This window comes from Lycium barbarum, chromosome 9, assembly GCF_019175385.1.
Source record: "Lycium barbarum isolate Lr01 chromosome 9, ASM1917538v2, whole genome shotgun sequence".
Classification (NCBI taxonomy): Eukaryota; Viridiplantae; Streptophyta; class Magnoliopsida; order Solanales; family Solanaceae; genus Lycium; species Lycium barbarum.
In genome coordinates this window covers 26,285,803-26,304,920 of record NC_083345.1, presented here as the reverse complement: position 1 = coordinate 26,304,920, position 19,118 = coordinate 26,285,803, and the positions used below count along the sequence as shown (strand labels likewise).

Genomic DNA, 19,118 nt, shown 5'->3' with positions numbered 1-19,118 from the left:
CCATAAATTAAATTTATTTAGAGTAAACATCTAGTGCGAGTATTGATATTTTTACTTTAATCTGTAACTCGAGAATATAATGTTCCCGATCAACTTTTCGTTCAATTGCTGGGTTCCTCTTTCAGAACCTCAAAAAATATATGTTATGTAATAAACTAATCCAATAACTATTTTGCATCAAGAAAATAATCAACACTAGAAAAATATTATAATAAGTGTGGTATTTTATTTTAAATACGATGAATATTCAATCTTTATGGTTCCTCTAGTTCTTTTCAACCATTGGGTCAAGAGCTTGATAGCTTGATCCTAAATATATCTTGAATTTCAACTCATTCCTAAAATGGCTAAAAGAGATGATTTGGTTGAAATTAGTGCTCTTCCGGAAGAAGTAACTGGTGTTTCACACAAAAGAAAAAAAAATTAACGGGACATGAACCTAGATCTAGCTCTTGTTTCTTTCATTACTAGGTTCATGTCCGGTTAATTTTTTTTTTTTTTTTTATGTTTATGTTTTCAGGTTTCAAACAGGCCAAGACCATCTTCCTCATCCAAATGTTGAAACCCATCGCAATGCTAATCATGCTGTTCAACCTGAATTTTGCTTGTAATGGATTTCAGTTCTAATTTTGTTAGTAGTGAACTTTGTTTTTTCGGAACCGTGAATTTTACTTGTGACGGTTCAGTTGCTTATTTTGTTAGTAGTGAATTTGTTTTCCTGAAACCATTAATACAAATCAATATATTTGTTGAAAGTTTGAATGTTCTATTATATTTTATCTGATTGTGCAAACTGTTTGAATACTTTGAAAAGTTTTTTAGCTATTTAATTGCTATGTTTCTTAATGTTGGAATGTGTAAAAATAGCAGGCAAATGCTAAAGTAAAAAAAAATTGGCCAAACCGCCGCTATGATATTTTTAATTTTACGGGTTAAACCGTTGTAAATAAACCTAAACAACTGCTAAACAAATTAAATGCTGATAGATGCGGCTAAAAGTGTCGCTAATTGAACTAAACCGTTGGGCTTTAAGAAATTTTAGTTCAGTTCCAAACCGCCGTTGAATAACAATTTGTAGCGGTTATTCTAGCAGTTCCTCCAAACGGCCGCAAGAGGGTTTTAGGATAGTTTATCAGCTGACAGGTCTAAACTGTCGCTATTTCTATATTGCGGCAGTTCAAACCGCCGACAAACGAAGGAAACAACCGCCACAAAGAAGCGTTTTTTCGGTAGTGAGAGTTCATCAAGAAATTCTTTTGATGATTGATCATGGATATTGAAAATGCAATTGATTTCAAGTCCTTGTCTGAGACTATATGTTTCGAAGAGGATTTCATATTTTTCGTTAACGATAAACAGATTATATTACCACCTACAAAAGGACTAATAATTAGAGTCAAATGGTTATACAAGATCAAGAACAAACCAGTAGGAGAAGCAAATTGCTTTAATAGACTTGTTATTAAAAGATACAAAGTAGAACAACAAAATATCCTTGTGATAGTTTGAAGAAGTTCAAACTGGCCCGCATTAAGAGAAATCAAAGTTGACTAAAGATCACACTCGTAAGTTTGTTGATGCTACTTATTTCAGGAAATTGGTGGATAACGGTTAAAACATTCAAAAAGACAACGTTACCCTTAAGGTTAATAGTTGTTTTGCGCACCCTTTTTAGAACTCTCTCTGCAGGTTTTACGTCATTGCAAATTGAGCTCCTTCTGTCTTAGTTCGTGCAAATTTATTGTTCTTACGCTGCAATGCTATTTCTGGGTTCACTTTATAATTTCCCATGTTTACTTGTAATGTCATGTGTGCAGTGGCGGATCCAGGATTTTCATTCAGGGTGTTCGGAAAAAAGAAGAAGTTAAATATACACTGTAATTTTTTGCTGAGGGTGTTCAAAAGTTAATATATGCACATAAATACAAAAAATTTACCCTATATATACACTGTAATTTTTTGCCGATGTGTGCTAGTGCACAGTGAGATGATTAATTAAAAAAAAAAAAAAGAGGAAGAAAGAGGAGCACTAGAGTAGCTTTATCTAGCTAAAGATCAAGTCGATTGCTAATTGCAACTTTGGGAACATACATGGACATGGATCTAGTAAGTACAGTGATCTACGATGCTAATATATGAATATTTAGACGTAGATAGTAGTATTTCTTATGGTGCCATGCTATCAAGAAGTCATAATTGACAACATAGATATATTCCAATTTAAACCAAACACTAGTTTTAAATTATATATTCTATATCCAATTTTTAATGTAATAACCGAACGTCCGATATAAAATGTTGAAGAGTGAAAAAGCCCCATATCGGTAGTTAATGAGATAGGTGGTCTCCTTATATGGACTTGGACAATCACCCTTATGAGCTAGCTTTTGGGATTGAGTTAGGCCCAAGATCTATTTCTTTAAATTGTTCACTCTCCAAAAGTCCCTTATATGTACTTGGGCAATCCTCGGCTCATGACCTAACTTTTGAGATTGAGTTATACCCATAATTTATTTCTTTACATAAGTAATCTTTGTATTATACTGTATGCATAATTATTTTGTGTAAGTATTAATCTTTGCATTACAATCCCCTCCATAACTTATCTAAACACCAAAGTACAAAGTGCACGATACGGGAATATGAAGGGGCCGCACCTTTTGAAATACAACCCTTCTTAGAAGGACAAATCGCCCCAAATAGCACAACCAACACGTATAGGCTTTAACTTTAAGTTATAACCAGAGAGAGATCTAGCCTTTTACGGTATGGGTTCATATGAATTCAGTAGCTTTTGTTTAAATTCTATATTTGACTGTAAACAAAGTTCTTTTATATCACTGTGGAGTCCAAAAATCATAAACTTCAAAACTTAAATCCGCCTCTACTTATAACATGCACAAATAACCCTCAAAACAAGGTCCATAGCCCACTAACATGAATACACTTCCTGGCAAGCTATTACCTCAGGATTCTTTTGAATTTTTTTTTACTACAATAAAAGAACAAAGTAAAAAATACAAACGAATAATAATAAGTTAGAATACATCAGGATATAAAGCGACAACATACCAAAAAACAAACGAAACAATGAAAGAATGATGTACTTCTGTTACACAAGAGTCAAGACTGATCAAGTATCATTTTAATGCGCTTATATTATATAGTTAGGTAGCCATGGGATGGAGGAATTGGAGGAGGATGAACAACAACTCTCTTTCGCTGACCGGCAAAGTTCTTCTGCTCGATAGTCTTTTTTCTGCCTTCAGTTCCCAGGGTTAGGAGTAGGTGTTCGAACAGGATTGTAAAAAGATGGTAACAAAAGGTGTTTGTTTCTAATTACTTCTTCTTTTAGAATCCTAGCTGTGGCTTCATGAGGTATGCTGCTTAGTACAAGAACCATACATATGGTTGCTAAAATAATATCGCTGCCTTGAGACCTCATGTTTATATTGAAATGTTTATATTGAAATTACTACTATGATTTATGATCGAGTGCTCAAAATTGGGGTCTATTTATAATACTATGCATGAAACACTGATTGAATTGTTTAAGGACCAGTTTTCAAGTCCTTGGAAGGGCCCTTTATTTTTATTGACTGTTGACTAGAAGGGCTTAGTAAAAATAAGTTGGAAATTGAATAGGTCATGGCCTATCGAGGCGAGAAATTAATAGGAGACTTCATGCAACACGTATGACGTGCAAACTACGTAATTACTATCGAATGTTAGAATATCTGGATACTGTTTACCCCGAATTTAGGTAATCAATTGAATTTATAGATGAGGTATAGGATATGTGGGAAAACTTTAATCTATTTTGATTTTTGATGAAATATATACACATATATATAGATGGATTCGTGCACTATGGTTTGAGGATATAAATATATGCGTTAATAACTTGGATATAAATATTATGTAGGTTGCTATGGACGAATAAGTATAGTAATACTAGAAAAGTAAACTCAAACAATAACTCCACAGATTCGGACTAAAGAGAGAAATAATATTTTGATTCGCTATTACAATGCTCTGGATTCCAAGAAGCTAACCCTTTAAAGTAGAGAAATGCCCCCTATTTATAGTTTTGCCTTATGGGTCTTGCCTACAACACAAAGCCCTTTTAGAATAAAGAAAACCCTAAAAGGATAAGATTGGGTCGTACGGTTGGCAGAACAGTCTTGACGCGTGGCATTTCGTAACTAACCAAACCAGACTAACATCCATGATCAACTCGACCATGGAGAAACCGGACTGGCTGTGATGAGGAGTTTGCTCCGGATAAATCGGACCAAATGATTTTCCTCCGCTTTCTTCTGATCAACTACTTCCGGTGCAATACCCCTGGTCCGAAAGAAAGCCTTTACGCTCGTGCTTGTTTCTTCCTTCCCTTGATCCCCGGTCTCAATTCTTTTAACAGTTACCTTTGAACGCTTTGTCAAACGTTTGCCCTTTCGTATTAATACGATGTCTCCTTCTTTATACCAGTCGTGGCATGGATACCTCCGGCTGTCCGGAACATGAATGAATGGGTTGGCGCTCTCCTTAGCCAACACACCCATGAAGCGCGGACATGGGGTCTCCTGTCGCGTGGCCGATGTGTCGCTCAAAACCACGGTAATACTATGCTTAGGTAGGAATTTATCGCATTTTCTACCTTTTTCTTTCCCTTTTTTTCATAACCTCTTCGATATTCAGGTTTACCCAAGGGTTCGGTAGAGCCCAGACCGGAGCCAGCAGCCGAGCCAACTGCGCCGGTTCCTGAATTTGATTCAGCGGGTACATCCCGCATCATTGCTGCTGCCAACAAAAGGCGGAGAAAACCCTCGGACAAAGGGCAGAAACCGAAAAGAGGGCAAGAAGCGTCGTTCGGACTCTAAGAGATGAAATAGATCCCGATTTCATTGTTCGAAGGGTCGGTGTGACTCCCTCTGTTGACTCTATTCCGGAGGAGGATACCATCATTCCTCCATTTCCTTCAGCCGGGGAAGGACCGCCGGCTCCGGCACTGCACACATGTGGGGAAGAAATTCTTTACCCAACTCCTCTAAGGTCAATTGAATATGTTGACATTTCAGGTGATGCTTCGTCCAAGGAGACCCCCCTGAAAAGGACCAAAAGGTCCGGACATGCACCAACTGCCGAGGTCGAACAGAGGGATGAGCCGGTTCCCGAAACCGAGGCTCCACTGGATACCGGTTCACTTCCCGCTGGGGACCCAGCTTCAACATCCGAGGCACCTGCCCCTACCGAGGCTGCTGGTGTTGTTCCGGCATCCGAAGCACCTGCTCCTGCCGAGACTACTGGTGCTGTTCCGGCTTCCCCCACTCCAGCTTCGAGGTCGGATAACTTTGATGATATGTTCTCGGATACTCCTCCTACTATCGGGGAAGCTTTCGCTTTTGGAAATCTCCCTATCCCTCGAGTCACGAGGGCAGCTAGCCGGTCCACCGATACCGGTGCAAGAGATAGCCTTGTGCGTATCTTCCCGGCCCCGAGTGTCGAACCTAGAAGGACAAGATCGGTCGTGATCACCGTCCCCGAGGACTGCAGTTTTTTATCACGTCCTATGGGAGTTGCAAGCTACCTGAGGCCCCATGTCTCGGACTCGGATAAGCGAAAGATGACCGGGGTCCCCTGGCAGAGTCTTATTAACGAGGGCATGCACGCGGGCAACCGAGTAAGCTTATCAGCCTATCTTTCCCCAACTCGATGTGAATTTTTCCTTCTTATTTTCCATGTTTTTAACGTCTCATTTATTTCACAGAGCGTGGTGCTCGTTAATGAGGCCTTCATCCATGCCCAGCAAGAGGTTGACGACCTTAAAGGCCAGCTGGACGCCCAGGGTTGGAAAACGGAGAAGTTCCAGCATCTTTTGCAAGTGAATGAGGATGAGTTGAACCGAGCAACTGCCCTTTCCAATCTTCGACCCAAGCTCGAAGCGGCGAAGGCCGAAAACCTTTGGTTAAAGGATGAGCTGGCCGGGATGGTCGAAAAGAACCAGCTCCTTGAAGCGAACAAGGTCGGCCTTAGCCAAGATAATGCTCGTTTCTCCTCAAAGGTTGGTGAACTCGAGGGTACTATATCTCGACTTCGGGAAGAGCTTGACTCGGCCAAGATTGACGCTGTGAACATGGCCGAGAGGCATCAATTGCTTGAGTCCGAGAATGCTGAGTACAAGGACAAGTTGAGGGTATTCATGCAGAAAGCTGAGGATAGGGCCCAAATATGCGACGAGCTCAAGACCAAGTTCGAGGAGACAGCTGAGGCCAATGACATCCTGAAGGCCGAGCTCGAGTCGGATACTCAAGTTCAAAGAATCCTCTATGTCGAGAGATCCGAATTGGTTGACAAATTGGCCCAAGCTGAGGCCGACCTGGCGAAACTCCTTAAGAATGTGGAAGCTACCGAGGCTCATACCACAATTGCAGTGGAGTATGAGCGGTGGAAGTCCTGGAGGGCCACCCTCGAGCAAGCTCAACAAGGTTTTAGGGACCTTCCGACCTTGATACTTGAAGCCAAAAAGACCGAGGAGGAAGCCAAAAGATCCCTTGATACCGATTCCGAGGATTCCGAGCAGACAGTATCCGAGCGTTCTGGTTCTAGCTGCACCGGATAGATCAGGGCCTGAACTTAGCCTTTATTTTGACTTTGCCTTTTTGGCTTGTTTTTTGTTTTTATCTTCGTAGGAATTTCAGATGTAAAAAACCTCACATATATGGAATGCATATTTTTATTGTTGATTTCCTTTATTCTTTTATCTGTGTTTATTATGACTTTTGCCCGGAGCCATTTTGCCGGATTATGCCTCGTTATCGGCTTTTCACTTTGTCCGGTGTAATTTGTCCGGTGATTTGATCAAGTGGTTTGCCCATGGGACTTAATTATGCTCTGTGAATTCAGACGTCTCCGAATCACATTAGGCATTTTAGGGCCGATATTTTTTCGCCAGTTCATTTATCATGGATTAGGTTCGGACACCTGAATCCAAGCCTTAGCAAATTATGATGTAGCAGTCCCCATTCGAGGGTGTTAAAGATTTTGGCTTGGTTCAATGTGACCTTGTTGCCTTTGTCGAATTTCGACTGTAGTGCTCGGAGTAGGGTATATGAATAAAGCGATGCCGAAATTCGGCGGTAATCACCCGGGTAAGGTGTTTAACAAGAGGACATATCCGAAATGCAATAATCCAAATTTTCAATAATCTTTGTATTGCAAGTATTTGTACGTACATGATATGAGAATTTTGTCCATTTCTTCTGTTTTTGCCGTAGCAAATACTAAGTGGACACGATTCATTCTGATCGTTTGGTCCATACATTGAAACCTAATACAGAAGGTCCGATTTTGGTCGGAGGTGAGAAATAAAATTTCAAGGATCCAACGGCGTTCTTCTTTGTTGAGCTGCTTCATTTTCTGTTTACCGGGGTAAGCCTCGATATGGGTATAGTACTCCCCTAGTGTTTATCCGAGCTGCATGATCGGGTAAGCACTATCCAGTCCCACTCGAAGGGTATGCCCCCGGTTTTCTGGACACTTAACTTTCTTTTTATCAAGTAACACATTGTACTCATTGCCTCATTAAAAACCTTGTCGGAAAACCCATTTTGAGACAAAACTGTACTAAGGAAAAGAGTGCAACACGTGTTTTCAGACCTAACACCTAGCTTCATCCGGTATTTGAATTCCTGCGAGAAAGAACGATGAGCAAAGTATAACACAAGGGCAAGTGTCCATACCTTAGCAGTAGTATCTCTTCAAATGCGCCACGTTCCAATTATTGCGCAACTGTTGTCCGTCCATGGATTCCAGCTGATACGACACTTTACCCGTTATTCCGGTTATCTTGTATGCCCTTCCCAGTTCGGACCCAACTTACCGTCGTTGGGATTCTTGGTGTTCAAAGTAACTTTCCGAAGCACCAAGTCCCCAACTTGGAAATGTCAAAAATTGGCCCTCCAGTTATAGTACCTTTCCATTCTCTGCTTCTGGGCTACAATTCGAACTGACGCATTTTCACGAAGTTCATCCGTGAGGTCGATTTTTACGGCCATGGCCTCCTCGTTTGATTCACCGGTGGCGTATCTGAACCGGAGACTCGGTTCACCAACTTCTACGGGGATGAGGGCTTCAGCTCCGTAGACCAACGAGAAAGGTGTTTCTCCCTTGCTTGATTTTGCTGTGGTTCTATAAGCCCATAATACCTCCGGGAGCACCTCCCTCCAGTGATGCTTCGATGTTTCAAGTCTTTTCCTTCGGTTTTGAATTATTGTTTTATTTGTGGATTCTGCCTGTCAGTTTGCACTTGGGTGATACGGGGTTGATACAATTTTCTTGATCTTCAACCCTTCGAGGAAGTCATTGACTTTGCTGCTAACAAATTGAGGGCCGTTATCACAAGTTATCTCGGCCGGGATGCTGAAATGACAGATGATGTGGTCCCATATGAAGTCAATAACCTCTTTTTCTCCAATCTTTTCGAAGGCCTGCGCTTCAACCTATTTAGAGAAATAGTTAGTCATAAACAAAATAAAACGAGCCTTACCTGGTGCCCATGGAAGTGGACCAACAATGTCCATTCCCCACTTCATGAAGGGCCAAGGTGACATCACCGAGTGTAGCAACTCCCCCAGTTGGTGAATCATTGGGGCATGTCTTTGACACCCATCGCATTTTCGGACAAAATCCTTTGCATATTCCTCTATTCGGTTCCAGTAATAATCGACCCAAATGATTTTTCGAACTAAAGCCTCTGCACCGGAGTGATTTCCGCACGTCCCCTCGTGTAGCTCTCTCATCACATAATCGGTTTCTCCAGGACCCAAACACTTGGCCAAGGGCCCAAATCAAGATCGCTGATACAATTGGTCGTCTACTAAGCAAAACCGTGCAGCTTTTGTCCTTAGTGACCGAGATTCTTTTGAGTCGCTCAAGAGCTTTCCATCTCACAAGTAGTCGATGTACTTGTTGCGCCAATCCCATGTTAAAACCATCGTGTTTATTTTAGCATGTCCGGTTTCTATCGCCGAATTTATTAACTGTACCATGGTGCCGGGGTTAATTTCTTCCCCTTCGACGGAAGAGCCCAAATTGGCCAATGTATCCGCCTCGCTGTTCTACTCCCTGGGTACATGTTGCATGGTCCATTCTCTGAATCGGTGTAATATCACTTGAATTTTTTCCAGATACCTTTGCATCCGTTCATCCTTGACCTCGAAGACGCCATTCACCTGGTTAACAACCAAAAGAGAGTCGCATTTTGCTTCGACTATTTCGGCCCCCATTCTTCGAGCTAATTCCAAACCTGCAATCATAGCCTCATACTTGGCTTCATTGTTAGCCAATTTAATATTTCTAATGGATTGTCGAATGGCATCCCCGGCGGGAGTTTTAAGGACGATTCCTAGCCCGGAACCTTTCAGGTTTGAGGCCCCGTCTGTGTGTAATGACCAAATACCCAAAGCTTTCCCCGAAGTCAGCAGAAGTTCTTTTTCAACCTCGGGGACCAAAGTCGGGGTGAAGTCTGCCACAAAATCGGCCAAGATTTGGGACTTGATAGTCGTCCGAGGCTTATATTCGATATCGTATCCGCTAATCTCTACGGCCCATTTAGTTAATCTACCTGACAATTCCGGTTTATGCATGATGTTCTTTAGAGGATAAGTGGTCACTACACATATCGGATGACATTGAAAGTAAGGTTTGAGCTTTCTAGAAGCACTTACCAATGCCAATGCCAATTTTTCAAGGTGGGGGTAACGGGTCTCCGCATCCCCCAAAGTTCTACTCACATAATATATAGGGAATTGCGTACCTGATTCTTCCCGGACCAAAACGCCACTTACCGCTACTTCGGATACAGCAAGGTAGAGGAAACGCTGCCTTCAGTGTGTGCAACAGAGGCGGGCTGGACAGGTATCTTTTCAATTCCTGTAGGGCCTTTTGGCATTCCGGTGTCCAAGTGAAGTCATTCTTCTTCTTTAATAAGGAGAAGAAACAGTGACTCTTGTCCGAGGATCTAGATATGAACCGAGTCAGTGTCGCTATCCTTCCGATGAGCCTCTGCACTCCTTTGACGTTATTTACCACCTCAATGTCCTCGATGTCTTTGATCTTGTCCCGGTTGATTTCAATTCCCCGGTTAGACACCATGAAACCCAAGAACTTGCCCGACCGAATACCGAAGGCGCATTTCTCCTGGTTGAGCTTCATATTGTATTTGTGGAGTACATCGAAAGTTTCCTGCAGATGTTTGAAATGGTCCTATGTTTCCAGGGACTTGACAACCATGTCATCAATATAAACTTCCATTGTTTTTACTATATGTTCTTCGAACATCCCATTAACCAGGCATTGGTAAGTTGCACCGGCATTTTTTAATCCGAAGGGCATGACATTGTAACAGTAAGTCCCGTATTGGGTAATAAAGGACGTTTTCTCTTGATCCTCCGGGTGCATCCGGATTTGGTTATACCCGGAGTAAGCGTCGAGAAAACTCAACATTTCATGCCCGGCCGTTGCATCGATCATTCTATCGATGTGAGGCATCGGAAATGAATCCTTCGGGCATGCTTTGTTTAAATCCTTATAATAAACGCACATTCTAAATTTATTACCTTTTTTCGGCACCACCACTACATTAGCCAGCCAATCCGGGTATTTTACCTCCCGAATAGAGCTTATTTTTTAAAGCTTTGTTACATCATCCTTTACGAAGGCGTGCTTCGGTTCTACCATAGGCCTCCACTTCTGCTTCACCTGGGGAAATCTCCCGTCAAGGCTGAGCTTGTGAGTTGTTACTTCCGGTGGCACACCTGTCATATCTATATGGGACCATGCGAAGCAATCGGCATTAGCTTGCAGAAACTTAATCAATTTGTTCCTGAGCTCCGAGGTTAGCCCCGTGCCCAGGTATACCTTTCTATCTGGTAGATATTCGAACAAGACGACTTGCTCTAGTTCCTCCACTGTAGAATTGGTTGCATCCGAGTCATCTGGTAAGACGAAAGATCTAGGTACACCGAAATCATCCTCGTCATACCCCGGGTTTGACCCCTGCTGCTCCGCTGTGGGACTCGTACCCTTTAGTTGCTATTTAGAGTCCTTGCCACCGATTGACTCGTCCTCTTTTTTATCCGGGTTTTTGGGAATGAGCGACGCTTCCTCGACCGCGAACATCTCCCTTGCAGCGGGTTGTTCTCCTCGGATGGTTTTTACCCCCTCCGGCATTGGGAATTCAGCAACTGATGTAATGTCGACGGAACAGCCCTCATGCTATGTATCCACGGCCTGCCGAGCAAAGCATTATACTTCATGTCTCCTTCGATTACATAGAACACCATCTGCTGAATGATGCCGTCAATGTCAACCGGCAAAGAGATCTCCCCCTTCGTGGTTTCACTTGCCATATTAAACCCACTGAGCACTCGAGCCACAGGTACAATTTGATCGAGTAGCCTCATTTGTTCGACCACTATCCACCGGATGATATTGGCTGAGCTACCTGGGTCAATCAAAATACGCTTGACTTATGATTTAAAAATAAGAATAGAAATTACCAAAGCATCATGGTGCGGTTGAATGATGCCTTCTGCATCCTCGTTGCTGAAGGAGATGGAACCTTTGGGCATATAATCTCGGCTACGCTTCTCTTGTACAATGGAAACCTTTGTCCGTTTCATCACCGGGCCCCGAGGCGCATCCATACCCCCGATTATCATATTGATTATATGCTGAGGTTCCACCGGTTCAGCCCATTTTTTTGAATCCCTTTCTTTGTAATGACCTTTAGCTCGCTCACTCAGGAATTCGCGAAGGTGATCATTTTTTCAGCAACCGAGCCACTTCCTCTCTCAATTGGCGACAGTCTTCAGTTCTATGCCCATGGGTTCCGTGGTACTCCAATATCACGTTCGGGTCCCGTTGACCGGGATCTGATCTCAACGGTCTCGGCCATTTTGCTTCTACGATTTGTCCTATGGCCGAGACGAGCTCCGAGGTATTCATGCTGAAGTTGTACTCCGATACCCTCAGTAGGTCACTGTTCGCAGCCGTGCTCCCGGCATCGCTCCTAAATGACAGGCCTCGGCTGTTCGATGGCCGCTCGGTCTGTTTATCACCTCGGCTGGGGAATTGGCTGGGTCCAACCCTCAATTTTTCCAACCTGAAGCTTGGCTTTTCTGAATGAGAGTACGGTCTGTACCTTTCCCTTGACGGTCTTGACTCTGGCTCGTAATTTTTCCTCAATCTGTTAGAGCCTTTGCTCATATTTACAGGTCCGGGGGAGCCTCTACCCAGATCTTTGATTCATACCTGTTATGAACATCAGCCCAGGTCACAGCCTCGTATTCCAGCAAGTTTCTTTTAGCTTGAACGAGGCCGTCGAGCTTCGAGGATTAAGCCCTTTGGTAAAAGCTTGCGCAGCCCATTCCTCTGGAACCGGAGGGAGATCCATCTGTTTCCTTTGAAACCGGTTGATAAACTCACGTAATAACTCATCATCTCTTTGGGCTATACGGAAAATATCTGCCTTACGGGCCTGCACCTTCTTAGCACCGGCATGAGCTTTTATGAAAGCATCCGCAAGCATTTCGAAAGAAGTGATTGAATGCTCGGGCAGATGGTCGTACCAAGTCAGTGCTCCCTTCAACAGAGTTTCCCCAAATTTTTTCAACAACACGGATTCGATTTCATCCTCTTCAACGTCATTGCCTTTTATAGTACAGATGTATGAAGTCACGTGTTCCTGCGGGTCCGTTGTGCCATCATACTTCTGGATATCCAACATTTTGAACCTCTTCGGGATCAATTTTGGAGTCGCACTCGGAGGAAAAGGCCTTTGAATGTACCTCTTCGAATTCGGTCCTTTCAGAATAGGCGGAGCCTCCGGGATCTGGTCCACCCGAGAGTTATATGTCTCCACCCTCTTCTCAGTTGAGTCTACCCGCTTCGCCAATGATTCGAGTATTCTCAGAACTTCGGTGGATGAACCGGCTCCGGACCCATTACTCTTGATCATCCGTTTTTCGTCCCTTCTGGGCTCGGCAACACCTTTCACCCTCTCCGGGGCCGTTTCATCATTTTTTCTTTGTAACTGAGCTATTACGACTCCTTGCTCGGCAATAGCTGTTCTCTGCTCCTGCAATATTTCAAAAATTAAACGTAAGTTAATATCATCCGGGGCGTCCAGCACTTTCCGGCCTTGTGCCCGAGATAAAGTAACTGAATTGTGAGTACTTAAGGGATCAGTGGTCGGCTGGGCGGCATTCTCCTGGTTCACGGTGTTCTGCCGATTGAGGCCCTCCCTCGAATCAACGGAATTTGGGTCGATGGGATCTACTGGTAAGCCCCGTAGCCCACTATTCTCATTTTCAGCCACAATCTCATTGTTGTTGACATGACCAGATTGTCCACTGCTTGCCATTTGGTCCGTTGTCACAGAGATGACCAAAATATTTTTAAGACTTAACGGGTAAAAGAGAGAGAGAGAGAAGCCAAAGATGAAAAAACCACTATTATCCTAGCGCCACGGTGGGCGCCAAACTGTTTTTCCCGAATTTAGGTAATCAATTGAATTTGTAGATGAGGTATAGGATATGTAGGAAAACTTTAATCTATTTTGGTTTTTGATGATATATATATATATATATATAGAGAGAGAGAGAGAGAGAGATGGATTCGTACACTATGGTTTGAGGATATAAATATATGCTTTAATAAATTGGATATAAATGTTATGTAGGTTGCTATGGACGAATAAGTATAGTAATACTAGAAAAGTAAGCTCAAAAAATAACTCCACAGATTCGGACTAAAGAGAGAAATAATATTTTGATTCGCTATTACAATGCTCTGGATTCCAAGAAGCTAACCCTTAAAAGTAGGGAAATGTCCCCTATTTATAGTTTTGCCTTATGGGCCTTGCCTACAACACAAAGCCCTTTTAGAATACAGAAAACCCTAAAATGATAAGATTGAGCCCTACGGTCTGACACCCGTACGGTTGGCAGCACAGTGTGGCAGAACGGTCTTGACGCGTGGCATTTCGTAACTAACCAAACTGTACTAACGGCCACGATCAACTCGACCATGGAGAAACCGGACTGGCTGTGATGAGGAGTTTGCTCCGGATAAATCGGACCAAACAATTTTCCTCCGCTTTCTTCTGATCAACTACTTCTGGTGCAATAGCCCCGGTCCGAAAGAAAGCCTTTACGCTCGTGTTTGTTTCTTCCTTCCCTTGATTTCCGGTCTCACCGGTCTAGCATTAATCCGATTTTTACCGTATACAGATAGTATACGGTAAAAGGAAACAAATCGTGTTAATAGAAAGGGCAAACGTTTGACAAAGCGTTCAAAGGTAACTGTTAAAAGAATTGAGAAACTTACGATTATCATTCCACCTCTCCGGAAAGGGCATATAGTTGGCCGGAATAATGTCCGCGGTCCTCACCCGGATGTAGCGCTCTAGCCAACCTCGGTCTCTGTCTTCATCCATCTTCGAAAAGATCGGGTTCCGGCTTCGCTTGTCGAGCTTTATCACACCCCCTCGGAACAACCTCGGGGAATATAATCGAATGAAGTGAGCCATCGTAAACTCCTTCTTCAAGTTATTGGCCAACAGTCGGAGGCAGGCCACGGTCCTCCAGACTACCGGACCAATCTGGGCCAAGGTTACATTATATGTCTAGCACATATCCAAAATAACCGGGTCGATTGGGGGGTCGAGCTTGAGTGTAAAAGGATAGGTGTAAACGTACAGAAAGCCCTCCCGATGGTCGGTGATCGATTCATCGGTTCCGGGTGCAAACACTTGCACCGGACGGTTATCCCATCCACAATCAGCCCGGACATGATCAAGTTTGTGCTCGGTAATGGACGATAGATACCGCCTTACATAAAACCCTCTATCATCAACCGGGGAAGGCTTCTCAACTTCAAACTCCTTGTTATAGTTGGGTTTTGACCGCACAATGTCCAAAGCAGTGGGCTCAACGGCGGTTTTTCCCTTGGGTTGTGAAGTTGGTTCGGTTCCTTGAGAAGAAACTGAGGGAACATCCTGGGAGGTGGTTTCGGTGTTGGCAGACATTTGAATGAGATGATGAAAAAGGATATTCGGTGAACTCGATGAGGAAGAAGGAACAAGTTGCAAAAAATAATAAGAGTGAAGGAGCAGTTGAGAGGAAATTTCAAAACGGCAAACTGAAAGAAGAAACAAAGTGGCACTTTTAGTCAAAAGAACAACAGTAGAGAAGGTGACAAAATTGGTCTTTTTTATGATCAAAACAAATAGGAAGAGGGATGATCACAATCAAAGAAGAAAAATTGGAGAGAAAAACGATCAGAGAGTGAAAGAAGTGAAGAAGAGGAAGTGAAAATGGTAAAATGAGGGCGTTAGAGGCCTTATATAGGCACGGGAATCGAGACAATTACAGATCCCAGCCAACCGGGGGATGCCACGTGTCCCACAATTAATGAGACGTGATTTGAAACGACGTGCGTTACGGCCGTTACCAAAGTCGGTCGTTCGGGATGAGACACGTGGCTGATGGCAGAGGGACGTGACGCAACTGTTCCCACCAAAATGAAAAGATAAGAACGAGCATATGGAACCACCAGTTTCGTGACTCATCCACTTCCCGTTACTCCGGTAAAACTTCGGTCCGGAAAGTGTGGGGACTATATGTATACGGTAAAAATCGAATTAATGCTAGACTGGTGAGACCGGGGATCAAGGGAAGGAAGAAACAAGCACGAGCGTAAAGGCTTTCTTTCGGACCGGGAGTATTGCACCGGAAGTAGTTGATCAGAAGAAAGCAGAGGAAAATCGTTTGGTCCGATTTATCCGGAGCAAACTCCTCATCACAGCCAGTCCGGTTTCTCTATGGTCGAGTTGATCATGGCCGTTAGTCCGGTTTGGTTAGTTACGAAATGCCACACGTCAAGACCGTTTTGCCACACTGTGCTGCCAACCGTACGGGTGTCAGACCGTACGGCCCAATATTATCCTTTTAGGGTTTTCTTTATTCTAAAGGGCTTTGTGTTGTAGGCAAGGCCTATAAGGCAAAACTATAAATAGGGGGCATTTCCCTACTTTTAAGGGTTAGCTTCTTGGAATCCAGAGCATTGTAATAGCGAATCAAAATATTATTTCTCTCTTTAGTCCGAATCTGTGGACTTATTTTTTGAGCTTACTTTTCTAGTATTACTATACTTATTCGTCCATAGCAACCTACATAACATTTATATCCAAGTTATTAACGCATATATTTATATCCTCAAACCATAGTGCACGAATCCATCTATATATATATATATATATATTTCATCAAAAACCAAAATAGATTAAAATTTTCCCACATATCATATACCTCATTTACAAATTCAATTGATTACCTAAATTCGGGGTAAACAGATACCACTGAGTTAAAACACATGCATTTATGTATAATCTATTTTCGAATATAAAAGTTGATATGAATCGCGAATCTTGTTACTCAGAGCAATGAAGTTGTATATTATTTTTCCTCATCATGAATATTTTTATTGCTGCTGGGGTCATTAGTTAAAACTCACTTGATTATGATCTAGGAGTGTCAAATGATCGGTTTGAATTAAATCTAAGATAGTTAAAACAGGTATATATACGGTTAAAATTCGCTTGAGTTAAGATAGGCAGGTCTTGACACCGTACACTTATCATTTACATTTGAAATCTTACTTAAATAGTCAAATTACCGTATCGCATTACATATCTCGAATTATAAAATCTGATCCTCCAAAAAATTTTGAGCTAACTTAATAGAGCTAAATGAGTAAAAATGCGTCCAAAAGGAGCAAACAACTATTGTCTGGAGAATGTATCTCTAAATTTTGGCAGCGGTTGCCTCCGATCCACCTCAACTTTAATTCTTAGTAAAAAAATTACATTGCTTAGTAAAATTCATATAAAAATAATTGCTAAGACATTAAGAGATCTTTAGGCTCTCACGACCTTGATGTACGTAATTGAAATTGCTGACTAGCATTAATTGGACTAGTGGAATGTTTGAAGTATTTGTAAGTTCAACAAGACAACAATTTGGTTATGCATGTGTTTTTACGCGACAAAGATTAGACAACTAAGAAAAATAGCAGGATTGATTCAGCTGTTCAATTCCGCAGCCAAGAATTGAATTGAAGGCCATGAGTGGAAGAGGAAGTCCACAAGCAATGGAAGCTTTACAACAATTTGTACATGCTGACTTCAAACTAGTGGTACATTTCCTATTCATTCAGGGGTCGTTTGGTTGGTGGTTAGAGTTATGCAGGTATTAATAACGAAGGGATTAGTTATGTAGAGTTTAGTTATTCATGTATTAGTTATTACTTGTACTCTGCATAAATAATGCATGATTCCCTCATAACTTATTCATGTATTAGTTTTTTTTTTTTTGGGTTGAAAGAAAAGTTTATTAATCACCAGACAAAATAGGTACAAACTCCTAATCTACTCCTGAACTTGATCCTAGTACAATTTATTATAAGTAAACTATCTAGCACTTTGTAAGTTGTTGTCTATGTGTATGGTCTTTCTATCCACCGCCTCCCATATCTTCATTCTTTCCTCTTTCTGTTGTTAGTCACCCTTATGTACACCTCTTGCTTGATCATATCACAGACAAGTCTAGGCATTGGCACTGTCATATGCCAAATTGCTGTGTTCCTGGCCCTCCAAATGTTATATATCAATGCTACTATTATTGCTTTGATGAACTCTCTGCAGTTCTTCCCTTTTCTGCTCCTGGTTAGTCTTCTCCAAAGGCCTTGGACTTCACAGTTTTGTATTCTCACCCCCAACCACACTAGTATATCATCTAGGCAAGCTCTTGATAATTGACATTCAAAGCACAGGTTAGCAGCCTATTGTGTGCTACTAACCTTCCAATGAAACAGTGCTTGGGGATGTTAGCTTTACTCCATATCCATCTATACCCCTGCCATGCTTCCATATCTCCTTTGCCCCAATAGTACCCACTCTGAATGGAGTATTTCCCATCAGCTTTCAGCCACCCATTGCCAACATAACCCTGCTTGTATTTATCCTTGATGCTGTATATCTTCCTCCAATACCAGCAACTGTCACTAGGTGGAACATAATCCCACCAATCCCTATCTTTGATAAACACATGATTGACCCATTTCACCCAAAGATTATCTGCTTTCTGTGCTATGTTCCAAACATATTTAGCTATGGCTGCTTTATTCCATGTTATGCTATCCAAGATGCCCAAGCCTCCCATCTTTTTTGGTCTACAAACCAGGTCCCAGGCTACTAATGGGGATTTTTGTATGGTTTTTTTTCCATCTCACAAGAAATTTCTACAAACTGCAATTATTCTTTTCATTACTTCTTTTGGGAGAATAAAGATAGATGACCAGTAAGAATGTACATGCATTAGTATAGAGTTAATGAGCTGCACCCTGCCAGCATATGACAAGTTCCTTGAGCTCCAAATTCTTACCCTTGCCCTTATCTTATCTATAAGCATTTCACAGTCCACTGCTGTAATCTTTGATGCTGAGACTGGCACTCCCAAGTATTTAAAAGGTAGTTTCCCTTTTTGGTGTCCTGTAGCACTGCATATATCTTCCAAGCTTTGAGGGTCCATATTAGCACTAAAGATGTTGGACTTCCTTGCATTAGCCTGCATGTCACGCCCCAAAATCCACCCTAGACTTGACCGGCATTCGACGACATGAACAACATTGACAATACTTGAACCCGCCAGGTTCAATAGTTACCTCCAACGGTTTATAAAATAAATGTAAACAAATCATGAATATATGAATTAAATCAGTGGAAGTCTTTATTAATCAAATACTTAGTCAAATGTAATAACGTGCCCGAGAGTTAATCAATAACTCAACAACTACCCACAAGAATGTATACTATGGAGCTTCTAAGATAAAGGAATAGTAGTTTGACTCATCGAGGCGCAGCCCGAAAAACTAATATAATGAATAAACAAATAAATAGGGTGTCCCACGAATGAAGTGTGGGCTCACCAAATCAGCAGCAACAGCAAGTCCTTCCTAAATGCCCAGAGTATCAAGAACTTGCTCTTCTCTGTTAC

At 42.1% G+C, this 19,118-nt stretch overlaps 1 protein-coding gene across 1 annotated transcript; it reads left to right on the top strand.

The window, feature by feature from the left end:
- Window positions 1-343: 343 nt before the first annotated feature.
- On the top strand, window positions 344-6,622 carry LOC132611793 (uncharacterized). The gene is made up of 5 exons (XM_060326166.1): window positions 344-398; window positions 521-607; window positions 4,702-4,782; window positions 5,082-5,479; window positions 5,771-6,622. Exons 1-5 carry the CDS (start codon window positions 344-346, stop codon window positions 6,620-6,622), a joined length of 1,473 nt encoding a protein of 490 aa, XP_060182149.1.
- Window positions 6,623-19,118: the final 12,496 nt, after the last annotated feature.